This window comes from Vulpes vulpes, chromosome 13, assembly GCF_048418805.1.
Source record: "Vulpes vulpes isolate BD-2025 chromosome 13, VulVul3, whole genome shotgun sequence".
Lineage (NCBI taxonomy): Eukaryota > Metazoa > Chordata > Mammalia > Carnivora > Canidae > Vulpes > Vulpes vulpes.
This window is the reverse complement of record NC_132792.1, coordinates 63,565,304-63,592,454: the sequence shown is the minus strand read 5'-3', so window position 1 is coordinate 63,592,454 and position 27,151 is coordinate 63,565,304. Positions and strand designations below refer to the sequence as shown.

The 27,151-nt window shown below is 41.6% G+C and overlaps 1 protein-coding gene, 1 long non-coding RNA gene and 4 other non-coding genes across 13 annotated transcripts in view; 4 read left to right on the top strand and 2 right to left on the bottom strand.

Moving 5' to 3' along the window:
* LOC112931817 (uncharacterized) overlaps window positions 1–2,404 on the bottom strand; it is a 53,344-nt gene extending 50,940 nt beyond the window's left edge. For both annotated transcript variants that reach the window (XR_003237368.2, XR_011996637.1), the window contains exon 1: window positions 1,347–2,404. This is a non-coding gene — a long non-coding RNA (uncharacterized lncRNA). The remainder of the gene's footprint in view (window positions 1–1,346) is intronic.
* Window positions 1,597–1,669, bottom strand: TRNAR-ACG (transfer RNA arginine (anticodon ACG)). The gene has a single exon. It is a non-coding gene; the product is annotated as a tRNA-Arg (tRNA).
* TRNAY-GUA (transfer RNA tyrosine (anticodon GUA)) lies at window positions 2,015–2,107 on the top strand. Its single transcript has 2 exons — window positions 2,015–2,051; window positions 2,072–2,107. It is a non-coding gene; the product is annotated as a tRNA-Tyr (tRNA).
* A 224-nt stretch (window positions 2,405–2,628) lies between the features above and the next one.
* On the top strand, window positions 2,629–2,718 carry TRNAY-GUA (transfer RNA tyrosine (anticodon GUA)). The gene is given in 2 exon segments: window positions 2,629–2,665; window positions 2,683–2,718. It is a non-coding gene; the product is annotated as a tRNA-Tyr (tRNA).
* Window positions 2,719–2,862: 144 nt separating this feature from the next.
* TRNAA-AGC (transfer RNA alanine (anticodon AGC)) lies at window positions 2,863–2,935 on the top strand. The gene has a single exon. It is a non-coding gene; the product is annotated as a tRNA-Ala (tRNA).
* A 9,156-nt stretch (window positions 2,936–12,091) lies between these two features.
* Window positions 12,092–27,151, top strand: part of TRIM55 (tripartite motif containing 55) — a 43,450-nt gene continuing 28,390 nt past the window's right edge. For 3 of the 7 annotated variants that reach the window (XM_072734628.1, XM_072734625.1, XM_026014589.2), the window contains exons 1-4: window positions 12,121–12,431; window positions 12,980–13,152; window positions 19,558–19,723; window positions 21,977–22,072. In XM_072734628.1, the coding sequence (XP_072590729.1) occupies window positions 12,264–12,431; window positions 12,980–13,152; window positions 19,558–19,723; window positions 21,977–22,072 (603 nt within the window). In that variant the 5' untranslated portion in view covers window positions 12,121–12,263. Of the gene's footprint in view, window positions 12,810–12,974; window positions 13,153–19,557; window positions 19,724–21,976; window positions 22,073–27,151 lie in introns of all 7 variants that reach the window. The other 4 variants (XM_072734626.1, XM_072734629.1, XM_072734630.1 and 1 more) reach the window with 4 other exon arrangements.

Here is a 27,151-nt window from a genome sequence, read left to right as displayed (position 1 = left end):
ATGAATTTGTGTGTGTGTGTGGGGGGGGAGATACAAACATTTGATCTACAGCAATAGATTGTGAGGGGAAACCATCAGGAATTTGGGGACCTGGAGGTGGGGAGAAGCACCATGTTGCCAACACACTAGAGAAAGAGAGTAAGACACTGAGAGACAAACCTGAAGGAAGCCCAACTACATTTCCTTCTTGGTTTCCCAAGAAAGGAAACAAGGTGTCTTGGGACACCCCGGTAGGCTATAACAAATGTCTGATTTACATTAGCCCTGTGTGAATTTCTATCATAGTATGGGAGCCAGAAATCATGCGCTATCTTGGCCCTCTTGGAGGGTGTTACTCTGGTTGGCTGCTGGGGGAAAAGTGCAAGAAGGGTTAGACCAGGAAGCCAGAGTTTCACCCACAGTGCAATGATGGCCATGCCGTTGACCTCTGCAAATAATAAAGCCCTCCCTTGTAAAATGAGGAGAAAGTAGGAGTAAGATGGAGGCTCTTCCCTTGTGGCTTAATTTTCAAGGCTCTGTCAACAAACTTAGGGGGAGGCGTACAACATATGTTCCCAACTTCCCATAGAGGTCATTTCTTTTTAACTCCCAAAAAGAAACACTATGTAACTTTAAACATGTATCGGCTTTGTTACGTTCAAAAATGGCAAAATGTTCACTAGGAAACAAAAAATAAAACCCACCATCATTTTGTTCAAATGGTATGTACTTGTGTCCCCTCACTCCCAGATTTTTAACTTCCTTTAGCCGTTTTGTGTAGCCTTTAGAAAGCAGCTTTCCCACTTAAAAACTAGTTCTTTCCTGTAACTCCACATTTTTCTCCTCCCTAATTTATCTCTTCTCCAATTTTACATTTTATTAAAGCTTTTACTTTGGGGGAATTGCTGCCTTACTTGGAGAGATTTAAGAGATAATTCTAAACTACTCCCCACAAGTAAGATCAATAACTTCAAAATAAAAACTCAATTTCTTCAAACCCACATTACACCCTTTTGGTGAAAAACAAAACAAAACAAAACAACACCCTTGAGGGCAGAACCCAAGCCATTAAGTAGATGTTTTTTTTTTACTCTGTGCTTAGAACCGGGGAGGGGCTCAGGACCCTTGTTAGGATGAAATGTGAAACAGGAACCGGATGAAAAAGACCTTGTAAATAACCGTAACTCTTCCCGCTGCACCGTCGGGGTGTGCGCGGGCAGTTTCTCTAGCGACCTACGACTGAAGCCTTCAACTGTCTGACAAGGCCCGAAGCAGGAAGCTGCAGCAAAAGCAGCCTTGGGGTTTCCAGCAGCTTCGTCAGGGGGACTGCAGGCTTCACCTCCCGGCTACCTCACTCGGCTTCGTACCTGGAGCCCCGGGGGCGGGGGGCAGGGGGGCTCGTTGGCGCGGCCTGCCCCAGCGCCGCCTCCTCCCTGGGCCGCGGGCGCTCCCGGGGGCGTCTCCTCAGCGCCCGGGAGTTCGCCTGGGTGGTCCTGGGAACGACGCGCAACAGCTTTCCGAGCTCAGAGTGTGGTAAAATACTCTGGGCGTTTGGGATCTGAGGAACCCTGAAGAAGTCATCTTTGGTTTTCTTAAAATCTATTGTGACAAAAGTTCCGAGCCAGGCAGGAGTCGAACCTACAATCTTCTGATCCGTAGTCAGACGCGTTATCCATTGCGCCACTGGCCCTCCGTGAGGAGAGGAACCGAGGGGACGTACAGATTACAGAGCGGCAAGGCCACTCTCGACAGCTGCCCCCAAAATAGGGCAGTAACGGAAGATGGCGTCGGACTCTCTGAGCCCCGGGACCACCAGCCCGGGACACACGAGTAGGGGGCACCCTTCCCCCGTCCGTCAGAATCCCGCGGAGGGTAGCCGCGTCGTCTTTCTGCGCACGCGCGAAACAATACGCGGTCGCTCCCTTCCCCTCCCCCGTTCCCGGAACACGCATGCGCTATTCGACCTCCCCCCAGCGGCTGTGCTCGCTCGGGTTCTTGAGTTTGAATCTCAAGGGGCAGAGGCAGCTCGCCTGTCCCTTCGATAGCTCAGCTGGTAGAGCGGAGGACTGTAGCTGGCTTCCTGGCAGGAGACATCCTTAGGTCGCTGGTTCGATTCCGGCTCGAAGGAGACGCCGTTTTTTTTTGTTTTGTTTTGTTTTTAACCGACTTTTTATAATTTATGGCCCCTGCCACGAGTTCCCCTTCCCTAATACACTAACCACCCCAACGAACAGTCGGAAAAGCTTGCCCCTTCGCTCCCGGTTTGGCCTACGGCAGTATGCCCCGTGCGGAGTGTTTTGTGAATCCCCCAAGCGGGGACCCATCGTCCTCGTAACAATCGGCGCAGGGAGTGTGCGCTCGGCGGGGCAGCCGCCGGTCACCGCCTTCTGCTGGTCTCTACCTCGTCTCCGGCGTTTGGCGAGTCCCCGAGCGCACGCAGGAGGCCCCCGAGCCGGCCGCCGGCGCCTCTCAGCGCTCTGCGGGGCGCGGCCAGCGCGCGAGCTCGTTCCAGCTGCCGTGGGCGGGGGGGGGGCGTTCGCTGGAAGAGTAGCTGGGGATCCACCATGCACGAAAGAAACGCGGTCGGAAGCACACGAAGCTTAGAAAGTACCAATTATGAAGGAAAGCCGGGCCGGCGCCACCCCGCTCCCTTCGATAGCTCAGCTGGCAGAGCGGAGGACTGTAGGCGCCGCGCCCGTGGCCATCCTTAGGTCGCTGGTTCGATTCCGGCTCGAAGGAGAGGGCTGGTTGCTTTTGTTCCTTTGGCCTTAGCTGTAAAGCAAGATCAAGAACATCCAAAAATATATGTATATATTTTTTTCTTTTTTTCTAAATGCTCTGACCTCTCTCTAGAGGAAGAGATAACCGGCCGTGCCCAGCGGTGGGGGATTAGCTCAAATGGTAGAGCGCTCGCTTAGCATGCGAGAGGTAGCGGGATCGATGCCCGCATCCTCCAGTTGCTCTCTTTTTTTTTTTTTTTTTTTTTTCTCCTCTTGTAATTTTCCTTTCGATTCTCATTCAAATCGAGGTAGAACTTGAAGTCCGCCATTGGGAGGGCGAGCTTGAGGTCAGCGCTCCCGGAAACTTCCCAGACGAGGGATAACGGGTGCCGACAGAGTTTATTCTGACAACTTAAAAATTGTAAACCCATTTAGTTGGGGAAGTTCACGAAATTGGTTCTTTTTCTGTACAAAAATGGCTACAGACGGCAGTTATGTCTGTTGCCCCTGTCTTTGTGATTTGTGATGGATGATGGATCGCTGCGCTTCCAGGGCCCCACCTGACACTGAACTGCCCAGATGGGGGGCGGGGGTGGGGGTGGGGGGCTGACAGAAAAGCAAAACAACACAAAAGACACGGAACTTGGACAAGGATGCTGACTCCCTGACTCTTGCGTTGAGGCGAGGAAGCGAGAACTATTGGGCTACGTCTCAACTGAGTTCAGGGGGTGCCCAGCTGTGGGCAGATCCACCAGGATAGGACAGGGCAAGGGGTACCTGAACAGAGGTGAGAGGAAGTGAAGGGCAGGGTTCTAATGCCATTTTCCTCCTGGGAAGCAACTTCGGAGAATTGGAGACCAGCACTGAAAAGGAATTAAATGGAGAAAAAAAAAAAAAAAAAAGATCTATTTAGGGCTGATTCTGAGCGTAATCTATTTTGTTAAACAAAGACAAGACAAAAACGAGCAAAATAAATACACACATAATCACTGAAAGATTCAGAAATTGAGCAGAACAGACACAAAGGTTTTTCTGGTAATAAATTCTCCCTATTCTAATTTACTAGAAGATAGCCATTGTTGAAACCACACTGCAGTTCCCAACACAAAACATACATTTTTCAAAGACAATTAATAAATGACAATTCTTTTATTTTTTTTATTTTTTTCTTTTATTTTTTTTCTTTTTATCTCGTGTTCCTTTTAGTGTTCTAGGCAACCTGTACATTTTTGTTGCCACTGTGTATGACCTGCTGCATTTTATTGGTATGCTTTTCATTTTCTACGGCAGTCTCCATTTTTATCTGATTTTACTCTTTTCAGCAAAGTCTTTAATTGAATGTATAGTGATTCATTTAAAATATATCATTATTTTCATGAAAACAAATTTACAGAGTAGAAAAAGGAATCCTTTTATCAGATAATATGTCCCAATTTCCAGTTAAGATTATGAGTGCTGTCACTGGCTGCCTGGAGGAGCTGGCCAATAAAATTACAAATGACCATAAGATCAAGAAATGGATAATGAGTGGAAGGAATGCTCCCAAGATCCAGGTAGAGATCACATATTTGGGGCAAGTGAGCTGGGCAAGAACTTAAACAACATCTCAGGATCAGCAACTCAGGTGTGGAATGGAATTCATGCCAAAAGTCTAAAGTTATAAGCTGAGGGGCACTGTTGCATAGTACTTAATCATGTGGACTGTGAAATCTGACGGCCTTTCTTAGCTTTCACATTTCCTAGCTGGGTGACATTGGACAAGTTGCTTGACATGTTGGTACTTCAGTTTCCTTGTTTGTCAAATAGGGGTCAAATAATAATGGTACCTACTTATAACTGAGAAGTAACATGTAAAGTCCTTATTACAGGCTTTACATATATATGTGTATATAAAAACATTAACTGTTACCAGTGTACGTGATCAGTACTATAAAGGGAAGGCCTGGAGGGAATATTCTGAGGGTTTGCATGTGTGTTCATACAAATATATGTGGAGTGCAGGAAAAAGATGCTTGGATCTACTGTGGAGGAAAAATAGAACAATCCTAAAAATACAAAATGATAGTTAAATAAATTATGGTATAACCATATAATGGAGTATATATAACCATTGAAATTATACTTGTTAACTATTGATGCAGGAAATGTTAATCAAATGTTAAGCTAATTAATTTGGTACAGGGCAATGTAAACAATACCAATACAAACAAGCATTAATTATCTGAAGAAAAGGCTTAAGAACACATTAAAATAATAATAGCAGTGACCTTTTGATAGTAGCATTACTGTGATCTTTTTCTTCTTTAAAATTTAAAAATATTGTATAATTTCTTCAGTAAACATTTATAAGTTTTAATTGAAAATATAGGCACATTTTAAAAAATTAACAGCTAACAGCACTTCCTATAAGCCAACCACAGTTCTAGTTACTTTACATGTATTAACTCCTATACATTTCTCATAAAGGAAACACTAGGCCCAGATGGTTTCTGTGGTGAATTCTATCAAACAGTAAAGGAAAAAATAATACCAATTATACTCAGACTTTCAGAAAATTGAGAGGGAATGCTGTCCAACTTAATCTATGAAGCCAACCTTATCCTGATCCCCAAACCAGGCAAAGACATTATTTAAAAAAGAAAACTATAGACCAGTATCCTTCATAAACATAAATGCAAAAATTTTAAACAAAATTTTAGCCAGTTAAATCCAACAACACATGAAAAAGAAAATGCATCATGACCAAATGGGATTTATTCCAAAAATACAAAACTGGTTCAACATTCAAAAATCAACATAATTCAGGATCCCTGGGTGGCGCAGCGGTTTGGCGCCTGCCTTTGGCCCAGGGCGCGATCCTGGAGACCCGGGATCGAATCCCACATCGGGCTCCCGGTGCATGGAGCCTGCTTCTCCCTCTGCCTGTGTCTCTGCCCCTCTCTCTCTCTCTGTGACTATCATAAATAAATAAATAATTTTTAAAAAATCAACATAATTCATCATTGTAAGCAGGCTAAAGAAGAGTAACTACATGATCATTTCAGCAGATGTAGAAAAAGCATTTGACAAAATTCAATATCCACTCCTGATTTTGAAATTATCAGCAAACTTGGAACGGAACTTCTTCAACCTGACAAAGGGCTTCCATGAAAAACACACAGTTAGCATTATACTTAGTATGAATGCTTTTCTCCCAAAATCAGGAACAAAGCAAAGATCTCCATTCTTAGGTTTTTTAGCCAGTACAATAAGGCAAGAAAAATGAAGTAGAAGACCTCCAAATTGGAAAGGAAGAAGTAAAACTATCTCTATTCACAGAAATATCATTTTTAAAAATATTGATTATATGTTGAAATAATAGTTTATATTTGGGGAGTGTTAAATAAAATATATTATAAACATTATTATCATCTGTTTCTGTTTTTTAATGTGGCTACTAGAAATTTAGAACTATATATATGTCTCATATTTGTCACTCACATCTTATTTATATTGGACAGTTAGAGAGGTAGGTAGGGCCCAGATCATATATCAGGCCTTAGAGACCACAGTGAAGATTAATGTTTTTATACCACAGGTAACAGGATCAAGGTGGGATTTAAATAGGGAGTGACATATGAGGAACAGATAGCAGAAAGCAGTAATAAATTCCAAAAAATCAATCAGGAGGCTGGAGGTGGAGGGAAGAAGAGGGTTGTGTAACTGAAGGGTACGGTGAAGAGGGCTTAGAGTTCAGGCATGACCATTGGGAAGGCCTTAGGCTAAAGTATTTGATACTTGTTGGGACTGTCACTATTCATTTCTGGCATGTGAATTATGCCAAGAAATGTTCAGAGAAAAGTAAAATATGTTAATTTTCTAACATAGCTTCAGAGATTATTCACGATGAATTAAAACAGATAAATGTATAAAAAACAGATTTGGAGGAGTAATTATTTTATCTTTATTTTGTAGATGTCATGAGTTGAGTCCTTGGTGTAAGAAGATTGCAAAAGTCCTTTTACTGGAAAGAGAATTCTGGGTTATATTTTTTTCAGGTAACTTGTAAAGTTGGTTAGAAAATGCTTTTCTAGATCACACCTTGAGCCCCAGAATACCAGAGGAAATAACATACTATACATATGTGGTCAGATGAGTTATATCTAGCAGGACTAATCAACAGAGCCTGGCTCTTGGAACACCAGCTCATCTAAATCTTAAATGAAATGCTGCCTTATCCCCACTGGTCATGTATTTAAGTTCTCACTAATAGAGGGAAGGAGGGAGGGAAAGAGATGGATGGATAGATAGATGGATAACAGATGGATATTGCAGGGAAGAATTAATAATCTCACTGTCTTAGTTTAAGAGGAACTGGTCTGTACAATATTAAGCAATGGCCTTTGTTTTGGCATGGAATTATATTGATATTCAAGAGATATAACTGGTGCTGGAGCTGAGCTGAAAGTCCTGGTTCACTCATGCCCTGGTGCTCCAGGCTAACTAAACCTCCTTGTTAAGCAGTCCCTAATTCTCTGCTTCCACAATCACACCATCTGGCGTCCTTTCCCCGTCTTAGTGATTTAGTCAGCCACTAACTTTCTCACTTCTGATTGGTACAAGAAGGAAGAATTCTCCTTCCTCTCTACCTTAGATGCTGACCTAGAAGAAAGATCAGCATTCTAGTTACTTTTGCTTTTTCCAGCAGGGTTTCACTCTCTAACTGCTTTGCTTTAAACGTTATCAATTTTTACTTCTTTTTAGCTTCACCTTCCATTTGACCATAAGTCCACTGCTCTATTTGATGAATGACTAGCTCCTTGAGGCTTAGGCCTTGGTTATTTTCCAAGTACCTGGATTTGCAATTACCTATGCTAAAGAGACAAAGAGAACATGGGTAAATTAAATGCTGAGCACAAAAATAAATAAATAAATAAATAAAATCCTGAGAACACTCTGGAATCCTCAGGAAAGTTGGCCCTACTGATGCTGAGTCCCTGGAACTCTTCTGATGCCTCATACTCCCGGAATTGTCTCTTTTGTTTTGCAAGTTGGAATGAAGAGTTGATGTTGCTCTTGTTATTATTCTGGGGTGAGAAGTTCATATTATTCTGACCAGGAAGTATAAAATTCACTGAAAGAAGGGGATCCTGTTCCTACTGGAGAATCTTTTAAATAAATCTTTTAAATACACTCCAGTTTTCCCCCAAGATTTTTTTTATATCACATATTCATTTATGTCTCATGGTAACCACTAGTCATATATGGTTGTTTAGACATAAGTATAAATTACAGAAAATTAAAAACTCAGATTTCAAGTTGCATTATACACTTTCCAAGTACTCAATAGCCACCTGTGGCTAGAAGTTAGTACAGATATAGAACATTTACATCATTGCAGAAAATTCTAATGGGTAGTGTGCTGTAGAGCATGGGTGTGGTATAGCTGTGGGTGAGGTCATCTGCTCTGTAGCCAAAAGATATGTCTCTGAATCGGCTTCATAACTAGCAGCCATATTACTGAGCAACTACTTTGCTGAGCTACAGTTGGCTCAATGGAAATGATAATGCCTATTGTAAGAAGTGATTAGTACTCTCTACGTATTTATTACATTTGTTGTGGCAGTACACAGTTGGTCCTTGAACAATGTGGAGGTTAGGGATGCTAATCCCCATGCAAGTTGAAAATCTGTATATAATTTTTGACTCCTCCAAAATTTAACTACTAATATCCTACTGTTGCCCAGAAGCCTTACTGATAACATAAATAATAAACGAACATATTTTGTATGTTGTATGTATTATATACTATATTCTTACAATAAAGTAAGCTGGAGTAAAGAAAATGTTATTAAGAAAATTATAAAGAAGAGAAAGTACACTTATAGTACTGTGCTATAAAAAAAATCCATATATGTTATTGTTCAAGGGTCAACTATAGTACTAAAAAGAACAGATTTTAGAACCCCTTTTTTTTTCCTTACCGGGGAGAAGACACTGAAATCCACATTTCACTCTTATTCTCTGTCTCCTGAAGTCTGGGTCCATTTGGCCTGGTAGCTAGATGTTGAAAGAGGTCAAAGTCTTTTCTTTCTGCTATCATGCCTTAATTCCAAGTCTGCGGTTGGGCATATAGTCAGGTTCTTAGGGACCTATCTTGCTTCCTCTGACTTATCTGGGGGATTTGGAAACTGCTGGTCCTCCAGGAGGTAAGAGCAGATTTGGTTTTGTTTCAGCTTCTCAATGTGTGTAAACATACCGTTGCCCTAGTTTGGTAGGACTTAGGAATGGGGAACAACTGGGGCTTCCAACTAAACCAGCTCCCCATGTATTTGTCCCCAATTGGTTTCAATGTCCTGTTCTAGTTGTGGGGTGGGAGTTTGAGAAGGGGAGAAAGTTGTGCATCACTCCTATACAGTCCAGGATACCTTCAGGAGACTAATCTGGTTTTTATGTCTCTGTGGAGGTGCAAATCCACCCAAAATCCCAGAGTCTTCACGTTGATGCAGTTTCAGACTTTTCCCTATCTTTCAGACTCTGTGAATGATTTGGGAGCAGACTAAAATTTTCTTGTTCTTCCCTAGAGCAGAGTGCTACTTCCATGTCTCACTCTCCGTTCACATGCTCACCCCATGGACTGCTGGTCTCTGAGAGCGGGGAGGAGCAGAGAATGGAGAAAAGAGTATAGAGGGGGAAAGTGATAATCACCCATCAACTTGACTTTTAGTCCTGTGAATTTCTTGCTAGTTTGCTGGGTCACCTCCTAGAGGCAGTTCTAAGAAAAAGTATAAGGCAAGAAAGAAAAACAGAGGACAGGATAGGGATCAACTTTACATCAAATAATTGAATTGGAGACTATCAATGTCAAAATTAATATTTCAAAGGTTTTTCTTTTTTTTCCCTACAAATATTGATAAGCTAGGTTATGAATACCACTGACTCACAGATTAAAAAAAAATTGAAATTCAGCTAGGTTGAGGTCAGTTTCCCAAGACCACAAAGCGAGATAGACATAGAAGCTGGATTAGAAGGACTGTCTCTTGACTCACTGTGCAGCTCTCACTGCATCATTGATGGTTGCTCAGACTCAGAGCATCTGAGTCACCCCTGTGGATTCTAATTCACAGCCTCAGAGTCCCTTTCCCCTTTCCTTCCCCACTGCCATTGCCCAGTGCCAGGGCATCATGACCCCTAACCTAGACTATTGGCAACAACCTCCCATCTGGTCTTTATCTAGGTCACCTGCACTCTAATTTATCCCAACCACCACTGTGAGACTAATCTAACTAATGCACAGCTCTCATGGAAATATTTCTGTGAGAAACTTTCAACAACTTCCTGTTGCCTAATTTATTAAGTGTTAAAAACTCTGTAGCCCAATATTTGTGTCCTGCCAATGTGCCAGCAGCATGCTCTACACTCCAGCCCAAAGCATCACATGCTCTGAGCATTCCCCGCACTCCACACTCCTGTGCCTTACTGTCTTTGCTTGGGTGCCTTCCCTTGGAAAACCCCAACTATGCCCCCCACCTAACTCTACATCCATTCATCTAAATGAATGTACAATCATTTAGAATTTCATCAGTACAAATACCACCCACCCTTGAACCCCTCCTGAGTATCCCAACTCTGAAATTCTGTAGCTCTTTATCACATTTTGTTTTGTGCTATGGTTCTGTATATAAATGTGTTGTTTCTGCTGTTAAACTGAGCTCCTTGAGCTCAATCCACAGAACTAAGCTTGTCTTTCAATCTACAGGGCTAATCACAGTGGGGACACATAATGAACACTCAATGAGTATTTTTTGAAAGAATGAATTCCTTTAATAAGCATAGGCTCAGCTACATTGTACATTATTAGTTTAAGTGCTTTTCCTTAGATTGAAGAGTCTTTTACTGTAGAATCTTTATCTTTCCTAGAAAATAACTCACATCCTGCATTCACCTACCTATACTAGGTGAACTGTATTAACTCAGTAAAAAAAAAGTGTCACCAATTCCCTTTTTTATTGGAGTTGCTAAATAGATATTGAAAGGAATAACAAGATTCTCTCCTAAGATGCCTGAAATGTTTATGAATACATGTAACTTATTATTAGTTAATAGAGCTTATTAGATTCTCAATAAGCTTTCACTGCACACAGCAATGAGACCATAAATAACCAGTCACACTGGCCTACTCTTTACTGGTGATTAAGTACACACTGGTGATATATTGACAAAATGTGTTCACTCTTTGAATATTTTTAGATCAAGGATAAACAGACCTTCACATTCATCTCATATAAACGTATATGTATCTCTTTTTCATTTTTTATCTTATTTTTCATTTTTAAATAACTATATATTGATGAAACAGTTCTTTCACAAAATCCTGGAAAATATCAGGATTTCTATTTATGACTCAAGAGCAGACCAAGAATATTAGAAATGACCAGGGAAACTATCATTTGAAAAATCCACCTGGAGAAGGAGGCAAATAAAAAGAGGTGTAGTAGGTATTTCAGACCAGTTAAAACCCAGGTATGGAAGCATTTTCACTTCAGTTGGCAATAGCACTGACATCTGTTCCCACTTTATGGAAAAATGAAATAATGGGTCTGCTACCCCACAGGCCAGTTATTACTTCATTATTGATTATTGCTGCAAACTAAATTTAAACTTTAAAAGATTGCCAAGTTTTCTTTGTGTTTTTGGTGTGAGGAGGGGGTCGTAGGTGTACAGGATGAAAGAGAGGGTTAAGGAGGAGGGAGAATGATGCAGAAGAAAAAAGTACTAGAATTTTATTCACAACCTTTTTTTTTTTTTTTAAGTGGGATCATCAACCAGTGTTTGGATTTTTTTTCATAGATACTCTTATGGTGAAAGGGGTTGAAATCAGTGGTTAAACTGGAATTTTTCTTAGACCATAACTCTTAGCAAAGATGAAAAAATCTATGTCAAGCAAGTCTTTTTAGATGATTGCCTTTGTAAAGCCAGGAGAATGATTTTCAGGACAAATTTTGTTGGTTTTCACTTAAGACAGTACGATCATGCTACTTTGGGTCCCTTGCTGCCTAAGCTCTCAGGACAGAAATGGCATTCATCATCCAGTTAGATTCTTGGGCTATGTTCTCTCCAGTCCTGGAGAAATCCGTCACCGCGTTCTTACTGAGCGCTCACAGAGGGCATGGCTCAGTGACTAGGCATGCACATTTGCATTTGTTGTGACAACTGTCAGCTTCAAACTCCCTCTCCTCACAACCCTGTCTAAATGGGGTTTGTAATCCTTCTTCCCACCCACTCTCTTCACTCCCTGGGGCAGGAATGTTGGCTCCTGTTCCCTGTCACCTGTCAGAATCCGTCCTCCTGTCACTGGCTTATATGGACAAGTCAGCCCGCTGTCACGTGACACAACCCCCCCACCCCCCCCTGCTAAAAACAGCTCCGGCTCCCCCTGTGAACCTGGGCCTGAAACAATGTCTTCCACCGAAAAAACCATAAAGGACACTTGATCACCCAATCCTTGGAATTATTTCCAGGAAACGCTTGCAGAACCATCCGGAGCACCCTTTCCCTGGCAGCGCACAAGGGGACGGCCGGGAGATGAGCGCATCTTTGAATTATAAGTCTTTTTCTAAAGAGCAGCAGACCATGGATAACTTGGAGAAGCAACTCATCTGTCCTATCTGCTTAGAGATGTTCACGAAACCTGTGGTTATTCTCCCCTGTCAGCATAACCTGTGTAGGAAATGTGCCAGTGATATTTTCCAGGTAGGTTTGTTTGGAATTTAAGGGGTAAAAACAAGAGTCTCTTTTCTCTGAATCAAGTGCTGAACTTTTAGGTGAATTCTTCTAGAAAACTTCATAAGGCTACATTAATTTTCAAGAAAAACTTTTTTTAAAAAAAATGATTTGCTTTGTGCTTTGTTGCCTGCCTCCTCCTTACTCCCAAATCTAGTTTTACTTAAATACTAAGAATCATATTTGTTTAAAAAAAAACAAACAAAACTCAGTTCATTGAATCTGCTTCAAATTGTAAATGAATTGCTGCCCAAGACATTCATGTTGGAGTTTCTGGCTGGAACTTTTGGTTGTGAAAACATTGGATGGAAAACTGCCTCGTGCTGAAAATGGTACATTTGACTGTGGGTAAGTCCTGTATTTTAGGACCTCTTGCTGATAAGGCCCTAAGGGATTCTCTTATGGCCAGCTTAAAGTAGAAGTTGATGTTGTTTGTAGTAACCAAGAGTGAGAAGAAGTCTCAGAAAAAGCTATCTGTGGCATTACTCAATTCCTCTTTCCTTGCTTGGCAAGAACAGGCTTCTAACCCGTATTTGCCCACAAGAGGAGGCACCACTGTGGCATCAGGGGGCCGATTTCGCTGCCCATCCTGTAGACACGAAGTGGTCCTGGACAGACATGGGATATATGGCCTTCAGAGGAACCTGCTGGTGGAAAATATCATTGACATCTACAAGCAGGAATCCACCAGGTACTGTTCCTCCATGTGGCAAACCCATTTGAAGCTTGCTTTTGCCTGTTTGTTTGTTCTAATGGATTAATATGCCAAATGCTTGTTTGCCAATCACAGACATTGTTTTATAGGAAAATGTTTTCTAAGTGAGGCCTTCCCAATGTGAGAATTGCTTACAGAAGGGGAAGGGAGCTGGTGCCCAAGACTTTATATCAACTCAGTAATGAAGTAATTCATTAACACTAATCCATTCAGTAATACTGAAAGAGGCATGATGCATTCCACCCCTCTAAGCCTTGTAATAATGTATGTTTTAGACATCTCTTCACTTTTTCACAGGTCCTTTGTAGCTCCAGATTCTATGCAGTAGAACACTTACAGTACAAAACTTTAAAGAAAACTAATAAAAATGGCATTTTCCAAAAAAAGTCCAGTTCCTAGTTTGGACAATCTCACCTGAAAATTGTCTAGATGATCATATTAAAAACAAAATTCTCTAATATAATCATGGTATGGAAGTTGCAAAGCAATGCATAGTCCTGTCCTTTAGCAAGTTAAAGTTTAGAGCGCTGGAGGCCGGGGGGGGGGGGGGGGGGGGGGGGGGGGGGGGGGCGGGGGGATGGCACTCAGGTTACGTTTTTCTAGTCTCTAGATTGTATTTGCCTCACACTCTTAGCACTCATCTGTTGATTGATTGATACTCAATACGTGCATCCATTCACTAAAAAAAAAAAAAAAAAAAAAAAAGGCTTCTTCCTCATTATATCACATTGGCTATAGAGTTCCTTTCCTAGAGACAACAAACACTGCAGGAGTTCATTCCTAGAAGGCGTGGTGTGAAGAGCCCTTTCTCAATTATACACAGGTCGGTCCAATCCACAGAGCTTGATAGCAATATTGAGACCATCTGGAAATGAGCTCATTGTGATTCTTATTAGGAGACATGTATTTATGGAACATCTGCAGGGCTCTAAGAGCCTTGCAGTCTTAGAAGGAAAGCTGTTCTATAAATCTAACATATAATTATTATAATCATTATGGCTATTAGTTCCTGCTTAAGATTCAAACTAAATTAGATAGTGCCAGGATCTAGATGGATTTGGGGAAGAAGAGTAATTTCCAATGACATATTGCAGAGCACAGAGTCAGCTATTTCCCTGGCTTCCAGAATCTCCGGAGAAGAAGGAAAGTGCTATTGTTGCTGCTGTTACTTCACAGATCTGATCTGATTGTATTATGTTATGCAAATACACATATTGTCTCTTAAAAAAAAACAGTCAATTAATAACCCAGACAATTATTAAGAGTACTTATATAACAACCAATCCAATGTCTAGTACAGTGTCTTGCATAGAATTGTTACTCTGTAAGTGCCAGCTGATGAAGCAACACCCCAAGCTTCTTACATGTTCTACTTATTGCAATAATTTCATTTTACTACTTGCTACAGTGAGAGCTTGAAACATGGGAAATAATAGCAATAATGTTATGAAATCCAGATAAGAAGAGATGTTAAAACTTGCAGCATAAGCAAAACCACAAAGGTGAACAAACCGTATAGAAGAAATGAACTAAATTTCCAACAATGAAGCTCCTAACTCCATGCCCTAGTGGTGTTTTTCAGATTATCAGGTTCTTATGCTGTTATTTCTCGAACCCGAGACCTGCCTTTGGGACATCTTTTACTTGATGGCAAAAGCAGGCATTGATATTTGGTCATAAACCCAAGGGCAGCTTCGCCAGCCCAGAACCCTGGGCTTCAGAATCCATTAGGTAACCTTAAAATAACCTTGGCTATACAGAGTGAGATGAATCTATCTCTGGCTCATCATCATCGGGGACAGAGGAGAGGGCCTGGTCAACTCTGACCTCCCACAGAAAGACTAGAGATTGTACATCTCAAAAACACCTGGCCTTCTTACCTGGAATTCTGCATGGTGCTGAACTAGCCCAGTTTGGGGAGTTGACAAGAGAAGGAATTTATTTCGCTATTATTAATCATAAAAGCTATAATAACTTTATAATAAGTAAAAATAAGATGTGCCGTCTGTGTCAACTGTTCAGGGTGCTTAACATATGAATCATGTATAATTCTTTTTCAAAAAAATACTTTTATTTATTCATAAGAAACACAGAGAGAGGCAGAGACATAGGCAGAGGGAGAAGTGGACTCCCCAGAAGGAGCCCGATGTGGGACTCGATCCTATGACCCCGGGATCAATCATGACCTGAGGCAAACGCAGACGCTCAACCACGGAGCCACCTAGGTGCCCCTCATGTATAATTCTTTAATTCTCACAAAAATCTCATGATTGTGATTATTATTACCTGATTAAAAATTCTGAGTATTTCACTGAAGCTAACTCCTATACATCATTTAAGCATTCAAATAGTACTACAAGACCTCTAATGAGGCCTCCCCAACTCTCTCTCCACCCCCAAGTCTCACTCCCCAGAGCCAACCACTTTTCATCGTTTTAGCTGTTTTTCTGTTATCACCCAGTGACATCTACACACTACTCCTATACTCCCATTTCTTGATTTTTCAGTTTAGACCTTCTCTATCAACTTTTCACTGCAGGTGATCAGGACAGTGCCCTCCTGTGGCTGGGCTTCACCTTACTTTTACTTTTTCCTGGGTTGAATCCTTGTTTCCTAGAACCAATGTCTTTCTTTGTTGGCTTATTCTACTGCGGGTTTTTTTTTTTTTTTTTTTTTTTTTGCTGTTGTTGTTGTTGTTTGTGGAGCATATCCTCAAGTAATCTCCCAAATATGCAAAAAGTGCTTCACTTTCAGCCTCCCACACATTCCTGCCTTCAGAGTACCTGGCTTCTGCAATTCCAGAGTCTTTCTCGGGTTGCACAGCCCAAGACAGCTTGCTCCTTGCAAGCTTCTTCCCTGCAGGCCCTTAGCAGAAATAAGATGCAACTCAAGTAGGTCACTTCCTTTCATCCAGATGTTCTCAATTTCCAACAGTTGGTTGACATCTCTCATCTGCTTCCAGCTTCCTCATTTTTTGTCCTTACTGACTTATACTAGAATGTGATTTTTAGAATTTTCTTAATCTAATTTTAGTGGGATTTCCACAGGAAACACAAATAAAAAAGGCATATGTTCATTCTGCCATATTTAATTAGAAGACCCTTAGGCCAATCTTCAGATATGAATAAAAGTGGAGATTGAAAGAGGTTAAATAACTTGCCTGAGGCCACACAGGAGAAGCTGAGCTGGAATTAAACTTTGAGATCAGTTTGACTCTAAAGGCAGTGCCTGCAATACCTCATCAAGATCAGATGTCCACCCTTTAGGAAACTCCAGGATGGTCCTAGAAACTTGAGACCAGAAACAGCAGGCTACAGATTCCTTGAGGCTAGCTGGCACTGAATGGCTAGGGGCCACTGCCCACATCTGGAGCTGAGCCCAAAGCCCAGATACCCTCACCTCATGAAAGTGAATTTCCATCTTTAGTCTACACACCATGTTTGACCCAAGTCTCTTACAGGTTTTAAATTGTCTAGAGGTTTCTATTATTCACCCATTTATAAGTGGGGGATGCCCCTGGGCTTCTGTTTCCACCTAAAAAAGAGAAAATAAGGAATATGGAAAGTTCTATCAGCCTCTACTGAATTATGGAAAAATAATAACAATCGAAACTAAACGTATAGCCTATGGGTACTGCCACATTTTCAGGATATATACTCACATACCTGAACTCTGGTCATAGCTGTTGACATCAGAATAGCACATGAGACAAAGGCTGCCCTCAGGAAATGCTGCAGGGAGATGACCCACAGAAGTATCACCTATGCCATTTTTCAGTAAATGTGCTCTAGACACTTGCTTGATGTTTATTATTATGAGACAGATACATGAGAGGGAAGGTATTGGAGGTGGAGAAGCCTTTGATCAAGCAAAGACCAAACCACCACTCCTAGTCTCTAGATTACCCCCAAAGGGCTATGTCATTTATAAATGGAGTCTTCAGGATGTTGTCTGGCTTCTTCCTTTGCTGCTCATGAGTGCCAAGTGACCCTGGCTTTTCTCATTTCACATGCCTTCCCCAGATGAGTGGTTTTATGTTAGAGCACAAGGAATGCTGCCCATTAGTCTCGCAAATTCTCTTTCATTTCTCATTCATTTGACAAATACTTACGGAGTATGCACTCTATGCAAGGCATTGTTCTAGGCACTGGAGACCCAGCAAAAAAGAAAACAAGCCTGCCCTTGTAGAAGTCACATTTTGGTGGAGGAAACAGATAGACCTGGGCAGAATTTACTTTTCTCGGTTGACTTCCAAAAATATAGCAGAAATTCAAGTCAGGAGGCCACAGGCTTCATGGAAAACATATTGCTACAAGACCAGGGAAAAATTCCTTTTACAAAAGCCAGATTCTGAAACCTTGAAGCTGTAACCCCATACAATTTCCTTACCAGACCCAGGACTTCTCCCAACAGCCCAATGTCTTGGCTTGACTCCTACCTAGTGATTCATAGATATAAATTAGTATATTCTCTGCCCTTCTCTGAGTTCTGGGGCTGTAGCTACATGGTACCACACACCAATATCAATGGATTTCAAACCATTTTATTCATGTCTTATAGTAGAAGTACATTTTACATTGTAATCCAGTGACCTTTCTGTACATGGATGGATATAGAGATAGATAGATATGAAATATATACTTTTGTTTCCAGTGTACTTACATACAATGTACACACACATATGTATATACATACACATCTATCTACACTAGAAACAAAAGTTTCACATATCATTACCGTCTTCTTACTTATGTAGCTCACAGTATTTACTATTTTATTTTTATTTTAACAATGCTGGTCATGACTCCTAAACTGATTTCAGTGGCCCATAATAATCCATTTCATGGCCATTAAAACTGCAGTTTTTAAAAAGTGGATCTTGGTAACAATAGAAAAAATTCAGTCCCAAATCTTTAAAATAACCATGATTTTAAATAACTATGTGTTTGGGAATGTGAGGAAAGGTTATGGATTTGTATTTACATTTTTCAGGTACCTCTGAAAACTATTAACAACATCGATCTTTAGATAGGATATGTAAGAATTCCAGGTTTTTGCAGAAGTAGGCCACACCCATACCTCTCACCACATTTTCCAGACAAGGCCTAGAGCACCACGATTTGGCATAATTTTTTTTAAGGTTTCTTTTTTTTTTTTTTTAAGATTTTATTTATTCATGAGAGACACACACAGAGAGAGAGGCAGAGACACAGGCAGAGGGAGAAGCAGGCTCTATGCAGGAAGCCTGACATGGGACTCGATCCTGAGTCTCCAGGATCAGGCCCTGAGCTAAAGGCAGCACTAAACCACTGAGCCACCAGGGCTGCCCCGATTTGGTGTAATTTTGATCTTGATCATAATACATAAACCATGCTGATCATCAGGGAAATAGACAGGGTCCTACCATGTACCGTAGCTTCGGCCACTTCAGGTGATTCTACAGCTAATAGGTTATTCTTAAATAGCAATGACTTGTCACTCCCATTTCATGTTTTCAATTCCTCATCCCTTGGTTATCATCTCACTAACATACACAAATCCAAACCTCCATTATTACCTGTTGCAGTTTCAGAAAGTTTTGGCTGATGCTGAGCTGTCGGAAAAACTGAAACTTGAGGATTATCTGTAAGATCATTATTTCCAAGGTTACCACCACCTCCCAGAACAGCATTTTGCATTTTTCTTATTGCTTAAAGCATTGTGCCCCTTCACTGAGTACAAACTACCCACTCTCAGTCCGAGCCAAGTCCTCACTCAGGAAATTATTTACATTTAATTTTCTGAATGGCAGAAAGAGACTCAAACAGATTAATGACATGCATGCTGATATTTTCCTTCTTACACCAGTGCCTAAACTAATAACTGGAGATCTGGGCTCCTCCCCCTTCTCCTTTTGGTGGGAAAGGTGTTTGCCGGAGGTTGGAGTGTTGGGATCTAGCGCTTCTGCCAAGCTGGAGGAAACTTGGGATTTCATTTACCAACAACTTCTCCCTCTTTTGCCATAATTGGAAAGTATCTCAAGAGACTTGTATGGAGAGAGTCCTGGATCGCCCTCCTAACACAAAAATCCAGTGGTCAACTTTCAGGAATTTCACTAGCCATGTGTGGAACCCTCAATAACTTGAAATCAGCCATTATGGGAACACTCACCACAGAAATTGTCAAATACTACAGATCAGAGTGTCCGAGTCCTACCCCCTATGCCAGGCTGGTTGCTGACATCTATCAGCACACCACTGCTAAGCCCTCAGGGCAACTAAATTTGGAGGGCTCTGAGCACAAGAAGGGTACTGTGGGAGTTTTCTGGTTAGCAATGCTAATCACCCCTCCCTGCTTTGGCCCCATGGGAGCTGACACATTTATCTGCCTACCTCCTCCCAGACCAGAAAAGAAGTCTGACCAGCCCATGTGTGAGGAGCATGAAGAAGAACGCATCAACATCTACTGTCTGAACTGTGAAGTGCCCACCTGCTCTCTGTGCAAGGTCTTTGGGGCACACAAGGATTGCCAGGTGGCACCCCTAACTCATGTGTTCCAGAGGCAGAAGGTAATGGAGCCTCTCCACCCCCTGCAGCTCCTCCTTTGCAGCCCCTTCTAAGTGCTTATGTGAGTGGCTCCCTTCGCTGAAGAGGAACACCCAAGCCAGGCAGCCCTGAGGCTAGGTGGTGTGAAGGGTGGAGTGGGAAGGGGTGCACTACCGGTGAGCACATGGCCAGTCAAGAGATCTCCTGGAGAGTAAGGGGACTGCTAGAGAGGGAAGGGGTACCAAGGGCCAGGAAGGTGCACAGATGGCAAAGGTCACTGTTTTTTGTGCTGAAGTTGCTGAAGGCAAGTAGTGTGTTGGCACCTGGTCTGAGCATTTGAAGTTCAGGTCATAGATACGAAAAGGATAACTTTTCACTCCAGTCACAGAAATTTTTCTTCATTCACTAACAAAAGGTTGTTTGCCACAGCCCTCCTAGGCCTTTTATCCCCAATTCCTATCGCATTAGGCTTCAAGACTGGGTTAGACTGGCCTCCTAGCCTTTCCACCTAGGCCAGTTGCAAAAAGGCCTCCTCTGAATTTGGCACATGCCCCCATCCCAGGGCCTCAGCTTCAGCCTCAACGCTCTCATTGTGACCAACTATAGTTTTTCCCCTGGCTTATTGCTCACCTGCCAACCTGGTTCAAGTAGCAACTTACCGATTTCGTGCAAATAAATATGCGGTTGCATGCTCAGATAGATGCAGCAGCTCCTGTCATCTAGAGTGTGAGCAGCTCCATAGCTCAGCTTCTTTCTGTGAAGAATCATAGATTCCAGATTTGGTCAGTGTCTTACTATGAGGATCAGAGTGGGAATCAAATTTGAAAGCCAAACTTTTGGGCAACACCAGTCATAACCATAACCAGTAGCTGCTAAAGAAGCAGGGTTTAGCAAGTAATCTATAACATTTATTTATTTTTCAGTCCACTTATGATTTATTTCCCCCTCTTCCTCCTACACTCACCCACCCAGCTCATATCATGGTGTGTTAGAACTGAGTGGCACTTGTTTCATCCTATTTCCCTAAGAGCCCTAGAGACTCCTATGGGATAAACATAGGACAGACTGGCAGGACTTCTTCCACCCTGTTCCTGTTTGGGCAAAGCAGCTTCACTTTTACCTACTGGAATTTCATATTACCTTCCTTTTGAAGAAAGGGTTCTGGAGCTTTAAAATATTTTACAACCACTGTTCTGGTCCAATCTTCTCATTTTATATCCAAGAAAATTAGAGTCTAAATTGATTACATGTTTGTCCAACATCATAACGAAGTTAAAAGTAGACTTGGACCAAGCAGGTAGGTCTCCTAAGTCCCCACTGCCTGGTGTTCCATAGCCAGTCTTGGGAAAGGGTAAATACAAACAATGGAGTCTCTTTGCGTCAAAAGAGGAGAGGAATTTCAAGTTGAAAATTCTCCCCTAGAATATAAAAAATAGTGAAAGGGAATAAAGTGGAAAGGAGAAAAAATGAGTGGGAAATATCAGGGAGGGAGACAGAACATGAGAGACTCCTAACTCTGGGAAAAGAACTAGGGGTGGTAGAAGGGGAGGTGGGCGGGGGGTGGGGGTAACTGGGTGATGGGCACTGAGGGGGGTACTTGATGGGATGAGGACTGGGTGTTACTCTATATGTTGGCAAATTGAACACCAATAAAAAGTAAATTTATAAAAAAATAAAAAAAGAGAGAAAGAAATGTTTAATAAAAAAACAACAATAATGATACTAAGAAAAAAAAAAAAGAAAATTCTCCCTTAGAACCAATGACAGTTTCACATTTGCAATGATTTAGTCTAGTATGTATGTCTTTGTGCACCTAGCACATAGAAGGTACACAGTATGTTGGGTAAGTGAATAAATGTGAATTAAAAACTACATTTCCCTAATAAAATGGATCCTGAGTTACACTAAGAAATTAATTCATTTTCAGTCCCTGAATTTATAAACAATATTCATAATTTCTTAGCTTGAATATGCTATTCTGTATCTATAGTCTATAATTCAGTGTTTAAAATTTTTTTAGCAGGGTCACAGTCTCTTAAGAATTTGGTGACAACTATAAAACCTCTTCCCAGACAGATGCACCTTTATATACACATCTATACAAAATTTGATTTACAAGGGTAGGAGGTAGACAGACCTTCTAAGCCTTATTGTTATTACTAAGGGTTTCAATGGACCCTGGATTAGAAATCATGAGGACAATACTGTGATTTATCCAAAATCAGTGATGATAAGAAAACTCCTAAAATCTTGCATCTCTCTTTTCCCTTCATTAGTCTGAGCTAAGTGATGGCATTGCAGTCCTTGTGGGAAGCAATGATCGTGTCCAGGGAGTGATCAGCCAGCTGGAGGACACCTGTAAAACTATTGAGGTAAGTCAGGCAATTCCAACCAAGTATAAACAAAGCCTGAACTCCTGGGGGGTTGTGACTGCCCACTGCCACAGAATCTTTCCTTACAGAATGACCTCCTTCCTCATAAAACTCTAAAACATTCTCCTGGCCTCAGGAAGAGAAGTTACCACATTAGTCAACAAGGCAGATTTTGCCACATTTAGTAGGGTGGTTGCGATATTTGTTGTTCTTTTTCAGTCAATGCGTTTTATAAGATTGACTACAACAAAATTCAATCCCCAGTAACAAAAATGAGTGTGGTCCACCATGATAGCACTATTTCTTTGTGGAAATCCAAACGGTCTTAAGAAATGTTTGTTAATGCTTTAGAAAATCCTGTGCAGGTTCCAGCTGCCTATCTGAGTTCTGTGGGTATGCAAAGTGGATAGCAGGAGGAGAAAGATGTGTATGATGGTAGCTAGAGAATGATTCAGTAGCTGGGAGCTCACTCAGACCTGAGTACTGGCTCATTCATCCCTGCCCTCTGCCTGGCCCAGTGCCCGGCACATAATAAACATTCAGTACAAACTCAATGAACAAATGCATGAATGGCTGGCTGTTTTGCTCACACTTAAGTTTGGCATATAAGAAATACTGTTAATCCACCCTTCCTCAAGATCAAATATAAACTGTGTAATTGCTGAAGGCAAAATGCTTGAAGTCTAAAGAAATTTAGCTATGTGGCAGATATCTTTTTAAGAACTGAAGATTCACAGACTAGTAAAGCCAGGCCCTCATAGAGGGCAGGTGCAAGACAGCTGGGTGAGTGCAGGTCTCTGGAACTGTAACCTGGAGCCATTTATTACCATCTCCCTGCTTTAAATTTTAGGGTTACTTGTTTTTTTCATTTGGACCTCAGATGCAGTGCTGAAGCATTATACTGCTTACTCTGTGGCATATTGTCCTTATGGCTATGGGCAAGGCACCTCTTGTTAGCTATTTATTTCCTGTTATCCCCATTTCCCACTCTCTTCTCTGTAAATAACCACTCTAATATCTTTGGTGTTCCATTTACCTATACTCCTATAAAATCTTTATTGTTTTATATTCACATCTTCTACTTTTATAAATGGTATTATGCTGTATTTCTCATTATGCTTCTTTTTTTAAACTAATCATTAGGTTTTAAGATCCATTTTCATGTACATTCAATCCCTTAATTTCTCCTCTGTAAAAATGGGGCATAGTGCCCACTATATAGCGTCACTGTGAGAAATTAAATAAGCATAAACAAAATGCTTCACACAGTGCCTACCCATATGGTGAGTGCCTGCCAAGTACCCTGTTTTCATTATTTTATCATTAGAAAGGCAAATTCTATTAAAAGCCAAAGGCTGGTTCCTAGATAATAATTTCAAGACATTGGCCATAATCATCTCATTTTAGATTTACACATCATTAAAATCAATGTCCTCTCTTCTCCATACTTACCTTCCTGAAAAGATCACAATACATCTGGGACCCATTTATAGAAGGAAAGCTTTCTCTGGGTGAAGAGCCCAAAGAGGTTACAAAATGGACAACAGAAACTCTTTTCTTTTTGCTTATTTACAGGAAAGGCCAAGTACAATTTAATCAGTAAGCCATGAATCAGCACTCCAGTGTGGTACCATGTTGAGTCTTGAGCATATAAATAGGAGTATGTTACTTGTGGGCAAGTGAGGTCATCTCTGTACTCCTCTCTGGTCAAGCCTTCATCAGAGTCCTCTCTCGAGGACGGAGAGGCTGCAAAACACAAGCAGGCGAAAAGCTCTGTGGGTCACATTGGGCCTTGAGCAAACAACTCAGGCTCCATGTAGCCAGCATCAGAGGACATTGAAAGGACGAGGAGAGATTTGACAACTGGTTTTCTTCCTGGAGGCGGGTCAGACACACAATAGGGAGCAGCTGTTTTCTCTTTCACCGAGAACAAGACAAGAAAGAACAGCTTTGACGTTAAGTCGGCAGAAGAGATTTAGTGCAGATATCAGGAGGAACTTCCGAGCAGTGCATGTCAGGATTATTACCCCTATTATTCCTGATAAAAACATTCATCAAACATGCACACTTTTGTAAGTGCTTTCACAGGTTACCAGAAAAGTGTAATTGTTCCCTGCAGGGCTTTCCGATGAAGCTGTAAATTGGCAGGGGTCGTAAAAATGTCCATCCCTTTTACTTATTTATTTCACTTCTGAGATTTTACTTTAAGGAGACAAAACAATATAGAGTGTATATATTCATAAATAACCCTTCATAGACGTTTAGAGGGGGAGAAAACCCCAGAAACCAAAAGGTCAGGAGCAACGTGAACAGTGGGACTATATACTCCTTACATATTCCTTATATATTCCTGTATTTCGCATTTTTCTAAAGTGAGCCTGGCATTTTTAATAACCAGTAAAATAAAAAATGAATGAATGTGGCCCAGATAAGCACAGTTCTTTCAGATCAGCTTAGGTGGCTCATCTGGAAATGTATTGGCTCAGAGCCTCATGAAGGTGGTCCCTGATCTAATGATCCCTACTTGATGCAAATAACCTCCCTTTGAAGAGGCCAGAAGCCAGAGACACTGCCACAAATGGCCACACGGTGCTCCTGTAATCACCAAGGTGATCCCCATAGAGCCAGGGCCATACCAGTGGGCAAAACATCAGAGGCTCACTTCGTGCATGCCAGCCTGCAGTGAAGCACAGCAAGTTCTTGGCTTAGAGTGAAATGGTCCTACCTTGCAGAGCAGGTGAATTCTGCACCAGAGTTTAGGTCACAGAGCTCCTGTGTCTCCCCTTCTCCCTGAGGTGGTTGTTTTCCTTCCTGACTTTGCTCACCACCTGCCTGGAAACATTTTCTGGGAAGCCACCGGTGGCTCCTGGCCAGGGGGTGGGGAGCTGTTGTTAAAGAATTCCCTCTTCTGATTGGTGAAGAACTCCTTAGGGATGGGAAATGGAGTAGTCCCTGGTTGGGCACTATCCTTCCCTAATTACCTCACCTCTTCCCACTTGGGGCCCTGACACCTGCCCTTTGGTAGGAGTGTCCATCCCTTGTACATGTCTAATTTTGTCCTCGATCATGTAATGTCTTGCAGGGCTGGGCTGGACAGGCACTTGGCCCAGGACCAGCCCTGGAGAGCTGCTGAGCTTCTGCTAAATCACCCTGTGGACTCCTTCTTATCTTTTAAAAAAATAATGTATATTGTTGATGTGAGTTTCCAATGATTCTGAGTGGCTTTGAGAGGACAACAGTCATGAGAGGGGAGTCTGAACTGCGTATAAAGGGGAAGTGGCATTTTTTTTTCCTCATTGCTGTGGGCTGACAGTGGGTAAAGGAGCCTAAAGTCTTTTCAGCATTGCTGGCTGAATGTGGCTCAGACTAAGATGTTCCGAGAGCTCTGGACTGCAGGTTGTTGGAGGGCCTTCTAGGCTGTTCTAGACAAGCCCAGCATGGTCTGGAACTACTTGCCTTTCCAAGCTGGGAAATGTTCTGGGACAGGCTGGGACTCAGAAGGAGGGCTGCTGGTTGGAGTGGACCAGTCCACTGCCTCAGGAGCTCTCTGCTTCCAGAAAAATGTGCTTGGCTTTCCTTCCTCATCCCTAGAAATCAAAACCTCTGTTTTACAGTCTTTATGGAGGGCAATTATCCTATGTCACTGGATACCCAAGAGAGTAGGCTATTAATACTGGCCCTCCTGAGGCAGGCTGGTGGGTAGGCCTAGAAATAATCCTGTTTTTTATGGGTACACATCTAAAGGGAACAGTTACAAGTTGAATAATAAATATTTGATCTTGAGCCTTTCCATTATCTGAAAAATGACAACTTTAATAAGACCCTCCGATGATTCTGCAGTTGAAAACAAATCTATTGTATTTCCAAAACAATAATTTTATCCAAACAGCTTTTGGGATATTGTCTGTGCAGTTACAAATATGAAGTATAAAAATAGTAAGAACCATGTTAATAAGCATGCCGGAATTTTTAAGGCAACATTTTAAGGGCAATATAACATATGCTTAAAAGAATAGGCTTCAGAGTTTGAATTTTAGCTGTTATTTAATTATATGACCTGGGGAAGTTACTTAAGCTCTTTGTCCCTCAACTTCCTCACTGGTACAGTGGGGTTAATAATATATTCTTCACAGTGTTATTGTGATGACTAAGTTGGGATAAGAGGCACATGCCAGAGGCTTGATAAATGTGTTACCTCATATTATTCTCACAGCCAGCTTGAAAAGAACACACTGTAATGATGTTAATAGTTGTTTGAACCACTGGAGCATCTGGAACATCTTTTAAATGGTGTCAGAATAATACTATCAGGGTCTTGGTGGATTATGATGTGGGGGTAAGCAACCTCCTTCAGATGGAAAAACTGAACATGAATGGTAGAAGATATTAGTCCTATTATTTATCTAATAGGTAAATATTTAATATATTTATAATTAATATACATAGATAATATATATTTATATAAGAAGCTTGGAGGTAACTTAAAATATTGGCAAAAGTAGATGAAGACTCTTCTGGGAAATGCGTTGACTCTCCAACATGAACAGGAGCAAAATAAACAACTGCTCAACTCGCCATGGTCTTGTGGCTTTCCCTGAACCCAAGAGCTCAGGTCAGGATAGGCTTGCAGGGCTCTCTGACTTAGAGTTTACTCATGGAGCTTCTAAATGATCTGGACAGACACTCCAGGAGTAAGCTTTAGAGATCCCATAAATTAGAACATAATTGTGCTAACATGAAGTGGGTGGCAACATGGTATGATAGAAAACAGCATGAGTTTGGGATTCCCCAGTCCCACGGCCATGAGGTAGAGTTGCTTGGCTGAGCACTGCACAAGGGCACCCCACTGACAGGAAAGGGGCCTAACTCCAGCTCCGGTACCTGGAAAGAACATGTAATTCTCCTTTGTCTTTTTTAGTGTAGCCTGGCGGAGACCCAGCTTCTCATCTGAGTCTGCCCTCATGGGACTTCTCCCAACTGCTAGGAATTGGGGCTTTATGAGCAAAGGTTTGGCTGATTTCCTCAGGAGAATCTTCCTACTTTAATATAGTTCTTTCTTTATATTATTAATCTGCTATC